Source organism: Dendrobates tinctorius, unplaced genomic scaffold (assembly GCF_039654945.1).
Source record: "Dendrobates tinctorius isolate UK_male_01 unplaced genomic scaffold, ASM3965494v1 ptg000046l, whole genome shotgun sequence".
Classification (NCBI taxonomy): Eukaryota; Metazoa; Chordata; class Amphibia; order Anura; family Dendrobatidae; genus Dendrobates; species Dendrobates tinctorius.
In genome coordinates, this window is record NW_027361714.1 from 59,110,076 (window position 1) to 59,131,220 (window position 21,145).

At 45.7% G+C, this 21,145-nt stretch overlaps 1 protein-coding gene across 5 annotated transcripts in view; it reads left to right on the forward strand.

Moving 5' to 3' along the window:
* The window catches only part of FAM184A (family with sequence similarity 184 member A), a 384,174-nt gene that overhangs the window by 336,021 nt on the left and 27,008 nt on the right, over nt 1-21,145 (forward strand). For all 5 annotated transcript variants that reach the window (XM_073575923.1, XM_073575927.1, XM_073575925.1 and 2 more), the window contains 4 exons: nt 1,707-1,919; nt 2,521-2,674; nt 18,862-18,989; nt 20,663-20,847. In XM_073575923.1, the coding sequence (XP_073432024.1) occupies nt 1,707-1,919; nt 2,521-2,674; nt 18,862-18,989; nt 20,663-20,847 (680 nt within the window). The remainder of the gene's footprint in view (nt 1-1,706; nt 1,920-2,520; nt 2,675-18,861; nt 18,990-20,662; nt 20,848-21,145) is intronic.

A 21,145-nucleotide genomic window follows, 5' to 3' on the forward strand; every position in this document is an offset into this window, starting at 1 on the left:
ACACAAACATGCAACACTGGGAGGCCACGGACACACAGGCAGGCAATACACAGGCAGGCCACACACACACACAGAGGCAGGCCACACACACACAAAGGCAGGTCTCACACACACACACACACACACACACACACAAATAAGTTTTATACTCACACAATTGCAGGCTTTGCTGGCAGGCTGTTGGTGCTGGCTGGCACTGGCAGGCCTCTCGGTCATGGCTTGGTGCTGGTCAGGTGCTCTTCTTGCTCCTGGCTTGGGCTTGCAGGGGTCTTGCTGCTGGGTAGTTGATGGCAGGCTCTCTCTCTCTCTATCTTCTCTTCTCTGTCTTGCTGGTGCCGGATGTCTGGGCCCAGTGATTAATTAGCCCACCTTTATATAGTTTTTGGACTGTCTGGAAAAGTATCTTTTTTTCAGAGCATGCTTAGTGCGAAAAAGCGGATTCTGCCGGCGGATTCCGCTAAGTAGCGGATCCCGGCGGATCCGCCGCCCATAGGTGGCCATTCTATCAAATGGCGGACGACGGCGGATCCGCCGTCTCCCGCCATTTTGACGGCGCCAAAAAACGTATCAAAGTCCGTTCACCTCAGACAGAATCCACCAGAAATCTGGCGGATCCGCCAAATAGCGGACGTAACGGACGACCATCCGCCACTAATGTATTGCAATGGAAAAAAAACGGCGGATCCGCCACAAGAAAAGCGGATCCGCCATTTTCAAATTTTGGCGGATTTTGACTGATTTGAAAAAAATTATGTGTGAAACAGGCCTTAGTCATTGCATCACTGCTGCAGCCTGTATAGCAATGGTGGAGTGAGGCAGTGCTGGACTCAGGAAGAGAGAGTAACATCTTATTTTAACCCAGTGAAGGCCATTGTAGGTCAGCACCCTATAATGAGAAATCCCATTTACAGTGTAACCTCTCATGTATAAAGTGGCCGAACTGGACAATTTCAAGTGGTCCGGAAGAGCATTCAATGTGTATGCACTCCCTATCCCCCAACTTGAATATATTGGAGGAGACGAGTATCAGGAGGCTTGGATTCCTACACCCGATGCTTTTTGATCTATCGTATGATTAGCATCTGCCAGAGGTGTCTAATGGTGGCTTGCAATACTTTCCACATACAGAACACATGAATGCTCAGGTGAGCTGAGTGCTCATGTGTATGGGGCAGTCGAGAGAGATGGCTGTTCCGCTAGCTTTTGAACGTGTATGGGCATCTTTAGATGGAACAGTGAGAACAAATGGGAACCCAAGAGAAATTATAGTCCCTTTTGTTCTCACAGTGGCTGAGGATTTGGTAAGGGCTCCTAGATCTGTTTTGTAAATGTATGACACAAGACACGAAGTGGGATTTTTTATATTTGCCGTAGATTGCTAACATTACTGGTATAAATGAGATGAATTGGGCTTAAAACTCCAGCACTTAAAATGAGCCAAGGGCTTCATCAGCAGTAAGAGGCTGATTTTAATAGCTATGACTTATATAGTTCTCATTTCTGTAAAGATAGCGGCAATGAAAGTCTTCTTTTGGATTTTAATATAGCTAATCCAATGGTTGCTGACAAAAGATGAGCACTGGAAAGAGAAAGCGAGGCTCATTTATATGGAAATGTACAGCTGCGATCACGGCATATTTTCCACCACTTATTCCGTCATTCTGTTTTGTGCCTTTTTTAGTCTGAATATCTTTTTGCTGCATTAGATCTCGTTGCTGAAACAGAACCTTGAGATGCAGCTGTGCCAGTCCCAGAACGCCTTGCAGCAGCTGCAGTCACAGTTCGGTCAAGAACGACAACGTCTAACCCGAGAGCTCCAAGAATTGGAGGAGGAGCATCAGCAGAGGCAGAAGTCGCTGCAGGAAGCGCACATGATAGCATTCCAAAGTATGGAGGAGGCTAAGGATCGAGATCAGAAAGTAAGCACCACTTACTAATATTTTCTCCTTTTTTTTAGATATATTACTTTGTTATTTAGCCTGGCCCTTCCAAAGCACTTCCATTGCACACCCATGGTGATGTTCGATATTTTATTCTCAGAGTTTAGTATTATTCCGGCAGGAAGTCTACCTGTAGTCTAGTGGTTCCCATAATTCTATATTATTATACATAACAAGGATTTTACAATGTAGTGTACAACTCTATAATAAAGTGTTTGCAGAACCTAGAATTACTCAGCTTAAATTCCTATTTGCAGCCAGGGATTTGGACATATGAGACTTGACTTATCAGTGCCGGCTTCTATGCACGCGACAGGAGGTCTCTGACAAAATCTGTCATTTTAAAAGAAAATTCACTTTCCAATTTCCAATTTTACTTTAAAAAAAAAAATGTCATGTTCACTGACAAGATGGATGGTTTAGTAGAAGATTGCTTTCCCAGCATTAAAACAGTCTGTTCCGCGCTTTAAGATAATTTGCTCAATTTTCTTGTCTTGTCTTCGTGTGTGCAATTTATCTTTCAGCTTAAGATGCGTATGGGTTATTTTCTGCTGCTATATTTCCTTATTCTGCTTCATAGGATCTGGAAGATCGTTTACATCAGAAATATTCTGAGGAGCTTCAGTCTGTAAAAGATGCCCACAAACAGGTCATGGACATGCTGCGGCTGGAGATGGAGCAGGAGCTTCAAACCCTTCGCTTTGAACTGGAAGATGAGGGCAAAGCCATGCTAGGTGAGTACATTCTGCATGTGCATACTGTACTTTCCGTATATCTTAGATATGACAAGCCTCAGAGCATCATTTCTGAAAATCCATTGTTTTGGACTAAAGTGATCAAAACAAAATGTGGATTTTTCCAAGAAATTATAAGGCAAAATTTAAAGGCGTTTTCTGAGATAGTGATTGGTATCGCAGTAATGCAGTTTCTGAACTTGTTTGTTATATGATGTTTGACAAGAAGCACACACACAGATTAGTGGAAATCGCGGTAGTTATTCAAAATGATTTTTAATCTGCATCACCTGTCCAAGCTACACTGCCTAACCTATGTGTACGTAGCTTTTTAAGGAGTTTTTGAAGCAGAATTGGAAAAAAATTGAGCCAGAGCAGATGTTGATATAAGTGCAATACACAGGTCAGCATTCACACTGTGTCCATTTAGCAGACCGAACACAAGACAAAGACAAAATGAGCAAATACCCTGCAATAAGTAAATGAACAGTAATAGTACATGTAACTAAAACAGGGTTACTTAGTTAACACTATTTTGATCAATAAAGTGTAAAACCCATCCCACCTCAACGAGGTGTACCCAATTGGGGCAATACCTAAAGGGCCCTTCACACATAGCGAGATCGCTAGCGATATCGCTAAAGCGTCACCGATTTTGTGACGCAACAGTGATATCGCTAACGATCTCACTTTGTGTGACACGTACCTGCGACCGGCTTCCCCTCTGGATATTGCTGATCGCGTTGGAATGTCCTGGGCCATTTTTTCATCGTTGGCCGACTAACGACGCATTGACGAAGGCGGAAGTCATCATCATCACTGCGGTGTGACAAGTAAGAGCGACCTCCGATGGATCGCTTATCGCTGCTGCATCGCTGGTGAGATCTGCCTGTTTGGCAGCTCACTAGCGACCATTTAGCGATGCACCAGCGATCCTGACCGGGTCGTATCGTTGTCGGGATCGCTGGTGCATCGCTAAATGTAACGGGACCCTTAAGTATCTCTTGTAGTTCGCCTCACTATGTGTCGGAAGACGTCCAAATAGATCAGGGCAGAGCAGGACCGGTTCCCAAGCAGAAATTTAGTAGATACTAAGCGGAAACTTTACAAATCTCAAAACTCCTAAAAACATTGAGTTTCTACTCCAAAAACTCAGAAAAAAATACCAGAGAATATGCGCACACTGAGTTTTTATTAGTGTTACTGTTAACAGTACAGATACAACACGTTTTTGAGAAGTCTATAGTATTTGAGGAGGACATGTATAGTTTTTACGCAGTTTCTGCTTCAAAAACTGTTAAAAAACCTCAATGTGATCAATTCCTAAAACTGCATTGCAAAACGTTGGTAAGGGTGTGTTCACACTGAGTTTTTTTTGGCTGAAGTTTCAGATCAAAAACTATTCAAATATCCAATCATAATTTGTGGTTTTTAACTACTTCTGATTTTTGATTGGTCTCTGCTTGGAAAACTCAGCAAAAAAACTCAATGTGAAAACAACCTAATATCTGGCTCAGAATCACTAAGTTTGTAGACACCTATATGTATACATGTGTATTAATTTGGTGTGGAAGGGTTGTCATGGCCATTGATAATTGACAGATGAAAGTAGTGCTGTGACGTAGCTCATCTATGGGGACGCAATCCAGGATCTCCTCATAATATCCATCATGGCCATTCCTTTACAACAGAAAAAAAATCAGCGACGGGGGGTTGTGAAGGAGGCTCAGTATGCCAGAGGCAGTGTGGGGGACACTATTGTGCAGCAATTTGCTGATCTATCTGTAGGTCAATCTCTAAATTACTTCTACAAAATGTAGATAGATTTCTGGATAAATTCTAGATGGAATGAAATGGTAATGTGATATATAGGGCTCATACTCACTGGCGATAAAATCGGACGTTTGCACTCTGACCAATGTTAGTCAATGGTGACATCTCACTTGCTATTTTTTTCCCATCCAAAATCGGACTGAGAAAAAAATCGCAGCATGCTGCAATTTTCGCCAATGCAAGTCAATGGGTGCGATTAAAAAAACAGACCAAAAACGGACCATCTGTTTTCCATCCGTTTTAAACGGATACATTACCATTCTGTGGCATAGAACACTGTAAGGCTATGTTCACATGTGGTGGTTTTTTCGCATTTTCGCTGCAGTTTTAACCGCGCGATCTTGCCTCGAAAACGCGAAAAATAAGCATCCCATGCATTCCTATGGGATTCCGCAATGCTGTGCTAATGCTGCGGTTTTTACCGCGGCGGAATCGCTTCGCGGCAAAAAACGCAGCATGCTCATTAATTTAGCGGAATCGCGGCGATCCCGCACCCATAGGAATGCTTTGTTCTGCTTACTTTCCGCATGTGGCTGTGCACACCATGCGAAAAGTAAGCAGAACATTGCGGATGGTACCCACGGTCCGGAGGAAAGGAGACTGTCCTCCGGGCTTTGGGTACCATATCCCCGTTAAAAATAGAATTTAAAATAAAAAATATTGTTATTCTCACCTTCCGGCGTCCCGTGCAGCCTTCCCGCCTCTCTCCACGCTCCCGGTCCCAGTAATCCTTTGCGAGCGATGACGTCCGTTCTCGCGGGATTGCGAAGTCTCGCGGTCATTTGCGCGACGTCATCGCGGTAATTCTCGCAAAGGATTACTGGGACCGGGGAGTGTGGTGAGAGGCGGGAAGGCTGCGCGGGACGCCGGAAGGTAGGAATAACAATATATTTTTTTTTAATTATTATTTTTTACATCCTATCTTTTACTATTGATGCCGCATAGGCAGCCTCAATAGTAAAAAGTTGGTCACACTCGTCAAACACTATGTTTGACGAGTGTGACCAACCTGTCAATCAGTTCTCCAAGCGATGCTACAGATCGCTTGGAAAACGCTAGCAATTGTGCAAGCTAATTACGCTTGCAAAATGCTAGTTTTTCCGCGGGAAAATCGCGGGAATTTAAAATGCGATTTTCCCACGGAATGGAATTCGGAATTCTCGCGAGTTCTGCTCCGTGTGAACGTAGCCTAAATGGTCCTGTAAATGACTGTAGAAAAATAGTTGCTTACATGTTTGGCCCCTGTGTGGTTGCACTAATCATTAATCCACAGATAGATGGATAGATAGATAGATGTTGCCAATCATAGTTCAGGAATGTCTGAGACTGTTAAATCAGATGCCAAGCTGTGATTGACAGCATCTAGGATGGAGGGGTGAAAGCTCACGCCTGCAGAGAGGACTCTGAAGAAACACTCAGTTGAAGTTCAAGCAGAAATTTCAATTCCAAGAGCAATAAATGTGAATATCTCTTGAAAGGAGCGACACAGCACAAAAGGAAAAAAATGCAGATGTGGCAGAGTATGTGGGGAACATTATGGAGAGGAGCAGGGTGTGTGGAGGACCATATGGAGAAGGGCAGGGTATGTGGGGGACCATATGGAGAAGAGCACGGTGTGTGGGGGACATTCTGTAGAGGGGCAGGGTGTGTAGGGGACAATGGTAAGTAAGGCAATGTTGGGAATATTACGGAGAGGAGCTGTGTGTGGCGCAATGTTATTTAGAGAAGCGATGTGGGGGGACATTACAGAATGGGGCAGTGTGGGGTGGAATATAATGGAGGGGGGCAGTGCAGGAGGGGCATTACCGAGAGAGGCAGTGTGGGGGAGAATGTTATGGGGAGGGCGAGTGCGGGGCGGACATTACACAAAGAGGCAGTGGGGGGATATTGTGTTGATGGGAAGTGTGTGGGGGGACATTACGGAGAGGGTCAGTGTGGGGGGGATATTTTGTGCAGGTGGCACTTTGAGGGGCAAATATTTATTTCCAGGGCACACCATGGGGGGATATTTTTATTTCTGGGGCAGTATAATTATAGTTTTATTTTTAAGGGCACAGTGTCAGGAAGTGCTGCAGTAGGTCGGAGAAGAGGGAAGTCTGGAGAAATGAACTATGAGCGTGAAATCTCATCATGGTGTCTGAATTATGAAAAAAGGATTGTAGACAAAGGAAATTGGAACTACTCAAGAAAAGATGTCATCTATAAGGTACCTGGATGTTAATGTTTATTTGTGATACTGCCTGCGTCTCATCAGCACTGTGGTTCCTGTGTGGTGTGCAGTTTGACATGGCTGGTAACAACAACTCACAGTATCTCCTTATCATTCATAAGTGCACACTGGAAGTTGCAGGTTCATGTGATATAAGTGTATATGGGGCTTACCTGAAAATGCAATTGATCACTGTAGTAGTGTACTAAGCTTGGTGATGTATTCCTCTACTGACAGTAGTCCTGGTGCTGCATTCCTGTACTGACAGTGGTTCTGATCATGTAGCAATTCATAACTTAATTTTGAAATTATGAGGAGGATTTAGTTGAGTTTCTGTTCCTAAAACTCAGTGTAAGTTTGTGTGTTTTCATTATTGGAGCAGAAACTCTTCAAATCATTCTCTAATATCAGTTGGTTCTGATAATGTATTAAGGTACTGATGGTGGTTCTGCTGATGTATTCATGTAAGTACCTGGGTCGCCCTCCCAGGGTTGTGGGGTACTCGGTACCAGGCCGGTGTCAAGGGGAAATGTGTCACAGCAGCGGTGACCCGGTCAGTGGCCCTGGGCGCCCAAATCAATGGTGGTTTGTGATATAGTTTATGTGAACAGTTCGTGACGCCACCTGTGATGTTTGGCAAGTAAGATGTTAAGCCAACCCTGCATGCAGATCCACTGGGACTGATGAGATGGTGCAGCAAAGATGGTGTAACTCCCCACAGGTGGAGCTGTAGTCCCAGGGCAGTGTAGATGTAAGATTAGAAGAGAGGCACAAGCGGTGAGGGGATTGGTACCCAGGTGTAGCGGTGCTGAAGATGTTAGTGCGCAAATGAATGGAGGACACCAGGGCTTGCAGTTTCAACGCTTTACTCACAGTTCGTGGTACACACTGGTGCCCGCTTCCATGCCATGTCCTCCGGGGCAGAGACTCAGTCAACCTCCCAGGCAAGTCAGGGCTCTCCTCTCCAACACTCCGCCACCATGTACCTTTCCTGAACGACTCCGCCAATGCGCCTTTTAGTGTGAAGCTCTCCAGTACCGTGGTACTCTGGAGTTCCTCCCGTCAGATGTTCCTAACAATTCTACTCGTATGGCAGACAGCTGTAGCCTCTGTCGGGGACCCCTTTCTCCAGAGTCCTGGCTCTCTATTCAGTTGCTGTTGTGCCCCGAGTCTAAGTTGGGAGTAGTGCATTTACAGTCAACTACTCCACCGGTGTCTGCTGCAGAACCATAAGTGTCCATACAACCTCGGGGACCGGGCCCCGGCCTTACGCTGAGAACCTATAGGCAGGGTTCCTCTTCCAACCCACAACTCCTCTCTGTTCTCTCTACTCCTTCGTTCCGTACATGTCTCTCTTTCCTATGGAAGCTTAGGTTGCAGTTCTACATCTTTCTCTCTCTTGTTCCTTTCCCGTGCCAGCTGTCTCAGATCACTGAGGCAGCTGCAGCACTCCTTCTCTCCCTCTTCTAGGGATCTTCTTCCTCTCGGACCCGTCCTCAGACTCTCCTGACTGACTGTCCAGACTCCCCTCAGACTGACTTCAGACTGACCTCCTCTCGCCTGACCTCCCGTCAGACTGACCTGTAATTCTAAACCTTCCCAACCTTTTATATGGGTCTCAACTCCACCCACCTCCCAGCACATCCAGTGTTCCATGCAGGGAACCACCAAAGGTGCTCTGCTACTCTCTAAGCACTGAGCCGCAATGTGGTTGTGCAGAACTACCCTGTTGTGTGGGATGCGAGTGTTGGAGTGTGGAAAGGAGCTCCCAACTTACCTAGGTGGTGGGGCACTACACCTTAGGAGAAGGTGCAGTACCTCTGTGGCGACTGAGCCTCAGGGGCGCCACATACCCCCCCATTAAACACAGCACATCCGTGGGCTGCAAGGTAAACAAAGTTGACAGCAAAGAAACATACAAAAATTTTGCAATGCAGAACAAACTTTTCTTATACTAAACTTCCTAGTATAGGAGGTACTTATTCTTGAACGTTACAAACAATTCTTATTTAACGATCTAAATTTCAACTCAAAAGTACAATTTTTCATTCTAAGTGCCATTGTCTGTGACTCACTATCACTTCAGTATTATTCAGCTTTTCCTTCTCTAGTACACATTTCTTGATCATTTTTCTACATTCACTGTCTCTTCTAGACGCAAGACGCTGACCGCAAGTACCTGGTCCGTCACCTGTCTACTTTCAATTCTTTATTCTTAATTCTGTATCAAAACATTTCTCACTTTATCTAAAAAGCCATTTACTAACTGCCCACTCCTTCCTCTTGACCCTCAGAGAGCACTCCTCCCCTTAATTCCGGTTCAGAGCTCCACCTGCTGGCCTGGAGTGGAACTGTGTTGCTTGTATGGATCCTAGTTACTAACACTCTCATAAGATACATCATTATCAAAAATACTTTGCATTAAAACTTTAAACAATTATTCTTGTATGTGCTGGACACCGCTCCCAGCCAGGATTTCTTGCAGGGTCCTTTGAGGTAGACATCATCTTCGCAAAGTGTCCTTATGTAAAATCTTGACATCATCTTCGCAAAGTGTCTTTTATGTAAAACCAAGAGAGGGCACCTAAAGAGGTGCAAACTATTTACAATAAAAGTTTTGGATCATGCAACGTTCATGATCTCTTCAGTTCCAAATGTAGAAACGCTGCCAATTAAAAACTAGGCAACAACTGGAAAAAGCATGATAAACCAAAATAAGGCACAACTGGTGCAACAAACCCTCCTGGGTCATGAGAGTTTTAGTGCTGGTACCCTCCTGGGGCTGGTATCTCGGTCCCAGACGAGATCTAGCACAAGCTGGCCAGCCGCTGCGACTGTGGTGCACCCCAGGGCCTTCCCAGGTGTCGGGACATCGGACGTACCTGGGACCTCCTGGCAGTGCGATCTCTGCTCTGGTGCCGGTGGAAGTGGGCCGGTGGCAGTGGGTGGTGGCTCCAGGTCCGTGGGGGCCTCCGGTGGGACCTGCGCGGCCGCGTCAGGTCCAGGCGGGAGCTCCTTCTCCGCTTCAGCTCCCGGGGTTTCATATAATTCTTCTTGTGGCGGCAGCAAAGGGGCTTCGGATGCTGCCGGTGGTGTGATGGCGGCGACAGGCTCCACAGAATTTGCCCGGGGAAGCTCCGGTGCAGCAGCGGCGGTCACCGCCGGTGTAGGCCCCTCCCGGGCGTGTGGCCTGCTCAGCTTCCATAAGGCCTTCTGCCTCAGTCGCAGACGGCACGTCAGCTGGGCGATTTCGTCCTCCAGCTGCTGGCTGTTCATTTCCGAGATCGGGTCAGAGCCTTCAGCCATGGCGCCGGGGAGTTCCGACTCAACCTCCGTGCGCTCTCCAGGCCTCCTTCCCTCACTCTCCAAAATGGCGTTCTGGCGTTATTCTTCCTGCCTCGGCCCCTTTCCCGCCATTGGCTTCTTCTGCCCCTCCTTCCGGGGGCGGTGTCTTCTTCCAGCGCCTCCATTCCAAGCCAGTATACGAACCCCTCGGGGGTGGGCCATGTCGCTGTCACATAGTAATTCAGGCAGGGAAGGCCCAATACTCTTCGCGGTCTTTTCCTAGGACCTCCCATCTCTTCACGCCCTTCTTCTCCACGCCAGCGGCCATTTCTAATGTCCATTTTACAGTCTATTAAATTAGGTCTTCTGCACATTTTCAAAAGTATAAAATCTCACAAATTTCAGGCGCACAGAACTCTATGGTATCGGGTCTCGTCATCCTGTTCGTGACGCCAAGTTGGGTCGCCCTCCCAGGGCTGTGGGGTACTCGGTACCAGGCCGGTGTCAAGGGGAAATGTGTCACAGCAGCGGTGACCCGGTCCGTGGCCCTGGGCACCCAAATCAATGGTGGTTTGTGATATAGTTTATGTGAACAGTTTGTGACGCCACCTGTGGTGTTTGGCAAGTAAAATGTTACGCCAACGCTGCATGCAGATCCACTGGGACTGATGAGATGGTGCAGCAAAGATGGTGTAAATCCCCACAGGTGGAGCTGTAGTCCCAGGGCAGTGTGGATGTAAGATTAGAGGAGAGGCACAAGTGAGGGGATTGGTACCCAGGTGTAGTGGTGCTGAAGATGTTAGTGTGCAAATGAATGAAGGACACCAGGGCTTGCAGTTTCAACGCTTTACTCACAGTTCGTGGCACACACTGGTGCCCGCTTCCATGCCGTGTCCTCCGGGGCAGAGACTCAGTCAACTTCCCGGGCAAGTCAGGGCTCTCCTCTCCAACACTCCGCCACCATGTACCTTTCCTGAACGACTCCGCCAATGCAACTTTTAGTGTGAAGCTCTCCAGTACCGTGGTACTCTGGAGTTCCTCCTGTCAGATGTTCGTAGCAATTCTACTCGTATGGCAGACAGCTGTAGCCTCTGTCGGGGACCCCTTTCTCCGGAGTCCTGGCTCTCTATTCAGTTGCTGTTGTGCCCCGAGTCTAAGTTGGGAGTAGTGCATTTACAGCCAACTACTCCACCGGTGTCTGCTGCAGAACCATAAGTGTCCATACAACCTCGGGGATCGGGCTGTTGTGAGTTCATTTTTCCCTTCAACATTGAGCTCTGATGAACTCCCTCCTCTGGTGAAGGAAGGTAGTGAGGCTGATTACCAAACACCTGGGCAGCTAGATGATGACTGGGTGGCTGGAATTGAGGACTGGATATAAGGCTGCCGACGCCCTTCTTCCTGGCTGGTGATTTTTCCTGCTGGATTCTTGGATACCAGTCTGATTCCTGCATCTCAAAGCTAAGTTTTTCTCCTCTGCTTTGTACTCTTCAGTTTTGTTTTTGTTTTGCCTTGTTTTTAGGGAGTTCCTGCCATCCCTGGCCGGGGGTGAGCTGAATTCCATTTTTGTCTCTGATCTGTTGATCTTTTGCTCTGTCTTCAGAATATACCTGAGTGCTGATATAGTCTTTTGAAGCCTAGCGACTTCAGGGCCTGTTTTTCCTATCAGTCGGTTGGCTCATTTTGATAGGGTTTTTGCGGATGGCAGACAGCAGCTTTCCTATCCTGTCCTGTGTAGTTAGCTTGGGCCCCATCATTTGCTCAACCTATCTTTATATCTGTGTTAGTGTTTTCATCTTGCTTCACCGTCATTATATGTTGGGGGCTGCCTATTGCTTTGGGGTCTGCTCTGGGGCAGTTTAGTTTTTCCCCTTTCTGTCTTTAGGCTATGTAGTTCTCCGGCTGTGATCGAGGGGTCTAGGGCACCGTAGGAACCCCCCACGGCTACTGCTAGTTGTTGTGGATAGGTCCAGGGGTCTGCAATCCGATAGCTGCCAACCTCTCTGGTTTTTCTGGACTTAGCTGGTATTTTGTTTTTTCCTCCTTCGGTGACTCATCATAACATCGGGCTGTTATGAATGAGTAACCGGAGGAGGAAAAAACAAAAACACAAGCGAAGTCCAGAAAACCGGAGAGGTTGGTAGCTAGCGGATTGCATACCCCTGATCCTATTCACCACAACTAACAGTAGCCGTGGGGGGTTCCTACGGTGCCCTAGACCCCTCGTCACAGCCGGAGAGCTAAATAAGCCAAAAGAAAGGAAGGGGAAATCTAAACTGCCCCAGAGCAGACCCCAAAGCAATAGACAGCCCCCAACATGTATTGGCGGTGAAAAACAGATGAAAACACAAACACAGACAGAAAGACAGGCTGAGAAAACGATGGGGCCCAACTAACTAGATAGGAAAGGACAGAAAAGATGATGGCTGCAATCCGCAAAAATCCCTGCCAAAAATAATATCCAACACGTCTGATAGAAAAGGCCCTGAAGTCACTAGACTTCAAAATCACTATATCAGCACTCAGGTATATTCTGAAGACAGAGCAAAGAGATCAACTGATCAGAGACAAAAATGGAGTTCAGCCCGTTCCAACCAGGGCAGGCTGAACACAAACACTCAGTAAACAGACAAAATCTCATGGAAAAATAGCAGAGCAATAACCCTGCAGGGCGTCGGCTGCCTTATATCCACTCAGAAATTCCGGATGTCCAATCACACTCCACCTGTTCAGATGACAGGTTCTTCCCATCCAGATCAATTTCACTACCTCCTTTCACCAGCAGAGGGAGTTCATCAGACATCAGAGGTGAAGGAGAAAATGAACTTATAACAGTACCTCCCCCTTGAGGAGGGGTCACCGAACCCTCATCCATGCCACCAGGGCGATCAGGATGGGCCCGATGAAAAGCACGAACCAATCTTTCGGCATGAATATCGGATGCAGAGACCCAAGAATTATCCTCCTGGCCATAACCCTTCCATTTAACCAAATACTGGAATCTCCGTCTAGCCAGACGAGAATCCAGTATCTTCTCAACCTCATATTCCACATTACCTTCAACCAATACAGGGTCAGGAGGTGCCACCACAGGAACTACTGGCTCAACAAACCTCTTTAACAGAGACTTATGAAACACGTTATGGATCTTGAATGTAACAGGAAGAGCCAATCGAAAAGAGACTGGATTAAGAATCTCCAAAATCTTGTAAGGTCCAATAAATCTAGGTTTAAACTTTGGAGAAGCCACCTTCATAGAGATATTCTTTGATGACAACCAAGCCATATCACCCACCTTAAACCGGGGACCAATGGTCCTATGCCGGTTGGAAAACCGCTGGGCCTTTTCCTGGGAGAGATCAACTTATCCACCACTTGGTCCCAGATCTGGTGCATTCTCTCCACCACAGTGTCAACACCTGGGCAGGCAGAAGACTCCACCTGCCCTGAAGAGAATCGAGGATGAAACCCAAAGTTACAAAAAAAAAGGTGACATCAAAGTGGCAGAACTAGCTCTATTATTTAAAGCAAATTCGGCCAAGGGCAAAAATGAAACCCAATCATCCTGATCAGCAGAAATAAAACATCTCAAATACGACTCCAAAGTCTGGTTTGTTCTCTCCGTCTGCCCATTGGTCTGAGGGTGAAACACAGAGGAGAAGGACAACTGAATTCCCAGCTTGGAACAGAAAGTCCTCCAAAATCTAGAAACAAACTGAACTCCTCTGTAAGATACAATGTTCTCAGGGATACCGTGCAAGCGAACCACCTGTTGCAAAAACAATGGCACCAACTCTGAGGAAGATGGCATCTTAGGGAGTGGTACAAGATGGACCATCTTAGAGAATCTATCACAAATCACCCAAATAACAGTCATTCTCTGAGAGACAGGCATATCAGACATAAAATCCATTGAAATATGGGTCCATGGCCTCCTGGGCACCGGCAGAGGCATCAACAACCCACTAGAGCGAGAACAAGGTTTAGACCGGGAGCAAGTCCCACAGGACTTCACAAAATTCCTGACATCACGAGACAAGGCGGGCCACCAAAAAGACCGACTCGCCAAATCTCTAGTACCAAAAATGCCTGGATGACCAGCTAATGCGGAGCAATGAACTTCAGACATTACTCTCTTCCTCCACTGGTCAGGAACATACAATTTTCCAATGGGACAATGCTCAGGATTGTCCTCCTGAAACTCTTCCAGAGCACATCTCAAATCGGGCGAGATGGCAGAAAGAACTACCCCCTCACCTAAGATGGTAGCAGGCTTGGTCACAATAGGAGAATCAGCAAAGAAACTCCTAGAGAGGGCGTCTGCCTTGACATTCTTAGTGTCAGGAAGAAAAGAGACCACAAAATCAAAATGTGTGAAAAACAAGGCCCACCTAGCCTGTCTAGGATTCAAGCGTTTGGCCGACTCCAGGTAAATCAAATTCTTGTGGTCAGTAAGGACCACGACTTGATGTTTAGCTCCCTCCAACCAATGTCTCCACTCCTCAAATGCCCATTTCATGGCTAACAGTTCCCGATTCCCCACATCATAGTTACGTTCGGATGGGGAGAACTTTCGGGAAAAGAAAGCACAGTCATTCATTTTAGATGTTACAGGATCTTCTTGGGACAAAACAGCTCCTGCACCAATCTCAGAAGCGTCCACCTCTACCTGAAACTGGAGACATCAGGTTGCCGCAAAACCGGAGCAGAAGTGAACCTTCGCTTCAGCTCCTGAAAGGAAGAAACAGCCTCCGGAGACCAATTCAGCACATCAGCACCCTTCTTAGTCAAATCAGTCAATGGTTTGGCAATACCAGAAAAATTAGCTATAAATTTACGATAAAAATTAGCAAAACCCAAAAACTTCTGGAGGGCCTTCAAAGAAGTGGGCTGAACCCAATCATAAATGGCCTGTACCTTGGCCGGGTCCATTTCAATAGTTGTCGGAGACAAAATAAATCCCAAAAATGAAATCCTCTGTACCCCAAAAAGGCATTTCGATCCCTTGATATACAGGGAATTCTTCCTCAAAATCCGGAACACAGTCCGAACATGTTCCACATGAGAGTCCCAATCCTTGGAAAAGATCAAAATATCATCCAGATAGATGATCAAAAATGTATCCACAAAGTCTCAGAAAATTTCATTCATGAAGCACTGGAAGACAGAAGGGGCATTAGTGAGCCCAAAAGGCATCACCAGGTACTCAAAATGTCCCTCCGGAGTATTAAACGCCGTCTTCCATTCATCCCCATGCTTAATGCGAATAAGATTATTCGCCCCCCTGAGGTCAAGCTTGGTAAACCAGCAAGCACCTTTAACTCTGGAGAATAGATCAGAAATCAGGGGTAACGGATACTGATATTTAACAGTAATTTTGTTGAGGGAACGATAGTCAATACAAGGCCTTAATGAACCATCTTTCTTGGCCACGAAAAAAAACCCAGCACCTAAGGGTGAAGAGGATGGTCTAATATGACCCTTCTCCAACGACTCCTTAATATAGGATCGCATAGCCTCGTGCTCGGGTACAGATAAATTGAAAAGTCGACTCTTGGGAAATTTACACCCAGGGCTCAGCTCAATTGCACAGTCATAACTCCTATGAGGAGGCAAAGACGCAGACTCATTCTCACTAAATACATCATAAAAATCAGCCAAATAGTCAGGAACATCATGCGACTGGGGAGAGGTGGAGAAAACAGGAGCATCACTAAGGGCACACCGACAACCCCAACTAACCACAGAGAAAGATTTCCAATCCAAAACTGGATTATGGATTTGCAACCAGGGAAACCCCAGAACAATGGTATCATGCAAATTATGCAGCACCAAAAATCTGCAATTTTCTTGATGGTCTGGGGCGACCCGCATTACCACCTGGATCCAAAACTGAGGTTTATTCTTCGCCAAAGGAGTAGCATCAATACCCCTCAAAAGGGATAGGCATCCTCAGAGGTGTCATAGGATACCCACAACGTTTAGCAAAATCCAAGTCCATCAGGTTCAGAGCTGCTCCCGAATCCACAAAAGCCTTAGCGGAAAATGTGGACAGGGAGCAGATCAGAGTAATTGCCAAAAGAAACTTAGGTTGAACACCACCCACAACAAATGTGTGTGTAAAACGTTTCTCTCATTTAGGGCAGACAGAAATAATATGAGAGGCATCTCCACAAAAAAAAACACAGCTTATTACGCCTTCTGAACTCCTGACGTTGCGCTCTGGACAAAACTCTATCACATTGCATAGGTTCAGACATTTGTTCAACAGGTGGCAACACCTCTCTTGCAGTTTTGCGTTCACGCAAGCGCCGATCAACTTGAATGGCTAATGACATAGAATCGTCAACACCAGAGGGAACAGGAAATCCCACCATAGTATCTTTTACGGTTTCTGACAAACCCTTCCGAAAGAGAGCTGCCAAGGCACCATCATTCCAGGTAGTAAGGACCGCCCACTTTCGGAATTTTTGACAGTACAACTCTGCAGAATCCTGACCCTGGCTCAATGCCAACAGGGCCTTTTCAGCCTGATCAATAGCATTAAGGATCATCATACAACAACCCCAAGGCTTGAAAAAATGCATTCACATTAGTTAGAATAGGATCATCAGGTTTCAAAGAAAACGCCCAATCCTGGGGATCGCCGCACAGCAAAGAGATGACAATTTTAACCAGCTGCGTGGAGCTCCCCGATGAGTTAGGCTTCAAGGCAAAAAATAATTTACAATTATTATTAAAATTCAAAAATTTAGACCGATCCCCAAAAAACACATCAGGAGTAGGGATCTTTGGTTCAGCAGCATGTGAATGAGCAAGATAGGCGGAAATTCCCCGCACTTCAGCAGTGAGCTGCTCCACACCATCAGACAATTGCTTAATCTCCATTGAGAAAAAATTCCTCCTACGGCCTCAGAGAAATAGAGGAAAAAATATACACAAAAAAAAATTGACACTTTTTTTTTTTTTACAATTCTCTCCTGCTATTGAGTACCCTAGAATCTGCGGTATGGCTGGTGATTCTGTTATGAATGAGTAACCGGAGGAGGAAAAAACAAAAACACAAGCCAAGTCCAGAAAACCGGAGAGGTTGGTAGCTAGCGGATTGCAGACCCCTGATCCTATTCACCACAACTAACAGTAGCCGTGGGGGGTTCCTACGGTGCCCTAGACCCCTCGTCTCAGCCGGAAAGCTAAATAAGCCTAAAGAAAGAAAGGGGAAATCTAAACTGCCCCAGAGCAGACCCCAAAGCAATAGACAGCCCCCAACATGTATTGGCGGTGAAAAACAGATGAAAACACAAACACAGACAGAAAGACAGGCTGAGCAAATGATGGGGCCCAACTAACTAGATAGGAAAGGACAGAAAAGATGCTGGATGCAATCCGCAAAAAACCCCGCCAAAAATAATGTCCAACACGTCTGATAGAAAAGGCCCTGAAGTCACTAGACTTCAAAATCACTATATCAGCACTCAGGTATATTCTGAAGACAGAGCAAAGAGATCAACTGATCAGAGACAAAAATGGAGTTCAGCCCGTCCCAACCAGGGCAGGCTGAACACAAACACTAAGTAAACAGACAAAATCTCATGGAAAAATAGCAGAGCAAAAACTTAGCTTTTAGTAGACAGGAACTAAACTGGATGCCAGAGCTCAGAGCAGAAAGGATCACCAGCAACCCTGCAGGGCGTCAGCTGCCTTATATCCACTCAGAAATTCCGGATGTCCAATCACACTCCACCTGTTCAGATGACAGGTTCTTCCCATCCAGATCAATTTCACTACCTCCTTTCACCAGCAGAGGGAGTTCATCAGACATCAGAGGTGAAGGAGAAAATGAACTCATAACACCGGGCCCCGGCCTTGTGCTGAGAACCTATAGGCAGGGTTCCTCTTCCAACCCACAACTCCTCTCTGTTCTCTCTACTCCTTCGTTCCGTACTTGTTTCTCTTTTCTATGGAAGCTTAGGTTGCAGTTCTACGTCTTTCTCGCTCTTGTTCCTTTCCCGTGCCAGCTGGCTCAGATCACTGAGGCAGCTGCAGCACTCCTTCTTCTCTCCCTCTTCTAGGGATCTTCTTCCTCTCGGACCCGTCCTCAGACTCTCCTGACTGACTGTCCAGACTCCCCTCAGACTGACTTCAGACTGACCTCCTCTCGCCTGACCTCCCGTCAGACTGACCTGTAATTCTAAACCTTCCCAACCTTTTATATGGGTCTCAACTCCACCCACCTCCCAGCACATCCAGTGTTCCATGCAGGGAACCACCAGAGGTGCTCTGCTACTCTCTAAGCACTGAGCCGCAATGTGGTTGTGCAGAACTACCCTGTTGTGTGGGAGGCGAGTGTTGGCGTGTGGAAAGGAGCTCCCAACTTACCTAGGTGGTGGGGCACTACACCTTAGGAGAAGGTGCAGTACCTCTGTGGCGACTGAGCCTCAGGGGCGCCACATACCTCTTCAAATTTTTTTTGCTCCTCTTCTGGTTCGGTACAACAATGTGATCCTTGGGCCAAAAAGTGTTGTGCACCCCTGACTTAAGACATAAAGCCACCGGTCTTACATTTTTTTTAAAAAGAGACTGTCCATATGTGCAGTACAGTGATACGTAGAGGTTGAGCATCAACCAGCTGATGATCAGATTTATAACAGGTTGCAGTGATAATAAAGGCATCTTTTCTGGCACAAAAGCTATTCCCAGATGCTTATTCCATATGGACTTGATTTTTCTTACCATGTCCAGAATAGCTAATCGGCTTAACCAGTACATCCTTAGTGTAATCATAATGGACACATGGAACATTGTAAATATTTCTCTCATTAATTTGTGATTTGTGATGTATATATTGCTTGCTTTGCAGCATCCTTGCGTTCAGAACTCAATCACCAGCATGCAGCGGCCATTGACCAGTTGAGGAATCACCACCAGCAGGAAATGGAAGCTGCTGCAGCAGAACTGGAAAGGCAGAAAGAGTTGAACAGGCATCAGGTATGGCAAAGAATTATTTTAGAAGGACCATGAGTATTTTCATCATTCACAATAGATAGCATCAATGTTTCCATTTAGAACAGAAGTCATTACACTGTAAGAGATCCATAGAATGATGGCTCCAAACTGTGAGCAGTGGATATTATTGATGCATTAAAAGGATCCATTGGGTTTCTCCTAAAGTTTATATAATCTTCATGGCAAGAGTAATGATTAATTATTGTTTCTTCACATTAATATTGAAACTAACCTTTGCTGTCACTGAATTTAACCCCTTAATGTCCAATGACGGACGCAGTCCGTCATAAGACATATCCCCTGCTTTGATGAGGGCTCCGGCGCTGAGCCCGCATCAAAGCCGGGACATGTCAGCTGTTATGAACAGCTAACATGTGCCCACAATAGGTGCGAGTGGAATTGCCGTCTGCCCGCACCTATTAACTAGTTAAATCCCGCTGTCAAAGCTGACAGCGGGCATTTAAATAGCATTTCCGGCCGCCGGGCCGGAAATGACCTAATTGCCGACCCCCGTCATGTGATCGGGGGTCGGCGTCATGTTGCCTGGACAACCAGAGGTCTCTATGAGACCTCTATGGTTGTTCCAGGCATATGGCTTTCAGCGCCACCCGGTGGTCGGTGCTGAAATCACAGGAGTAAATTTGCTACGTATGGGCGATCTGCTCATCGCCCATATGTAGCAGAGCCGATTGGGTTGCGCATGCTTCTAGCCTCCGATGGAGGCTATTGAAGCATGCCAAAAGTAAAAAAAAATGTTTAAAAATTAAAAAAAATTAAAAAAAAAAACTAAAAGTTCAAATCACCCCCCTTTCGCCCCAATCAAAATAAAGAAGTAAAAAAAAATCCCACATACACATATTAGGTATCGCCGCTTTCAGAATCGCCTGATCTATCAATAAAAGAAAACATTAACCCGATCGCTAAACGGCGTAGCAAGAAAAAAATTCAAAACGCCAGAATTACGTTTTTTTGGTCGCCAAGACATTGCAATAAAATGCAATAACTGGTGATCAAAAGAATGTATCTGCACAAAAGTGGTATCATTAAAAACGTCAGGCACGGAAAAAATAAGCCCTCACCCGACCCCAGATCACGAAAAATGGAGACGCTCCGGGTCTCGGAAAATTGCACAATTTTTTTTTTTTAGCAAACTTTGGAATGTTTTATCACCACTTAGATAAAAGAGGACATAGACATGTGTGGTGTCTATGAACTCGTAATGACCTGGAGAATCATAATGGTAGGTCAGATTTAGCATCTAGTGAACCTAGCAAAAAAAGCCAAGCAAAAAACAAGTGTGGGATTGCACTTTTTTTGCAATTTCACAGCACTTGGAATTTTTTTCCCGTTTTCGAGTGCACGACATGGTAAAACCAATGGTGTAATTTAAAAGTACAACTCGTCCCGCAAAAAATAAGCCCTCACATGGTCATATAGACGGAAAAATAAAAAAGTTATGGCTCTGGAAAGAAGGGGAGCGAAAAACGAATATGAAAAAAGCTCCGGTCATTAAGGCGTTAATACTGTGCTACACACATTTTTACCTTGATTGGATTCCCTACCCATTGTATGTAGAGGACCCGCTCATAAGAGTTGCCCCAGAACAGAAAGAAAAGAGTAAAATGTTTGCTGATTAGATCGCATTATCTTTACAGGAACTGGAGTATTTAGGACGAATATCAGAACTTGAGAAACAGCTCAAGCATCAAGAGCAACATGTTTCTAACCTAAATAAAGAGCTGCTGATCCTGCATGAGAGTATTAACACTCTGACTAAGGAGCTGGAGTTTAAGGGAAAAGAGATCCTCCGAATACGCAGTGATGCCAATCAGCAAATAAGGTACACCATACTGCCTGCTTCTACCCTATATGAGATATTAATTAAATGCTGTCATCATATTAAACATTTAAAGAATCCATATAATAAGAGTGGCATTCAAGCTTCCAGTTATTGAATTTGTTAAAAGAATTGTGTCATCAGAGATCTTTTGTTTAAATCTGATTTTTTGCCTTAAGTGTATTTTTTAATTGTAGAAAAAAATAGAAATCTTGCTGTTTTCACACTAGCTACTGGGGCAATGTTATACTTACTGTTCTTCACAGAAGACTTTTCAGCAGTCTCATTATCTTCACAGGTA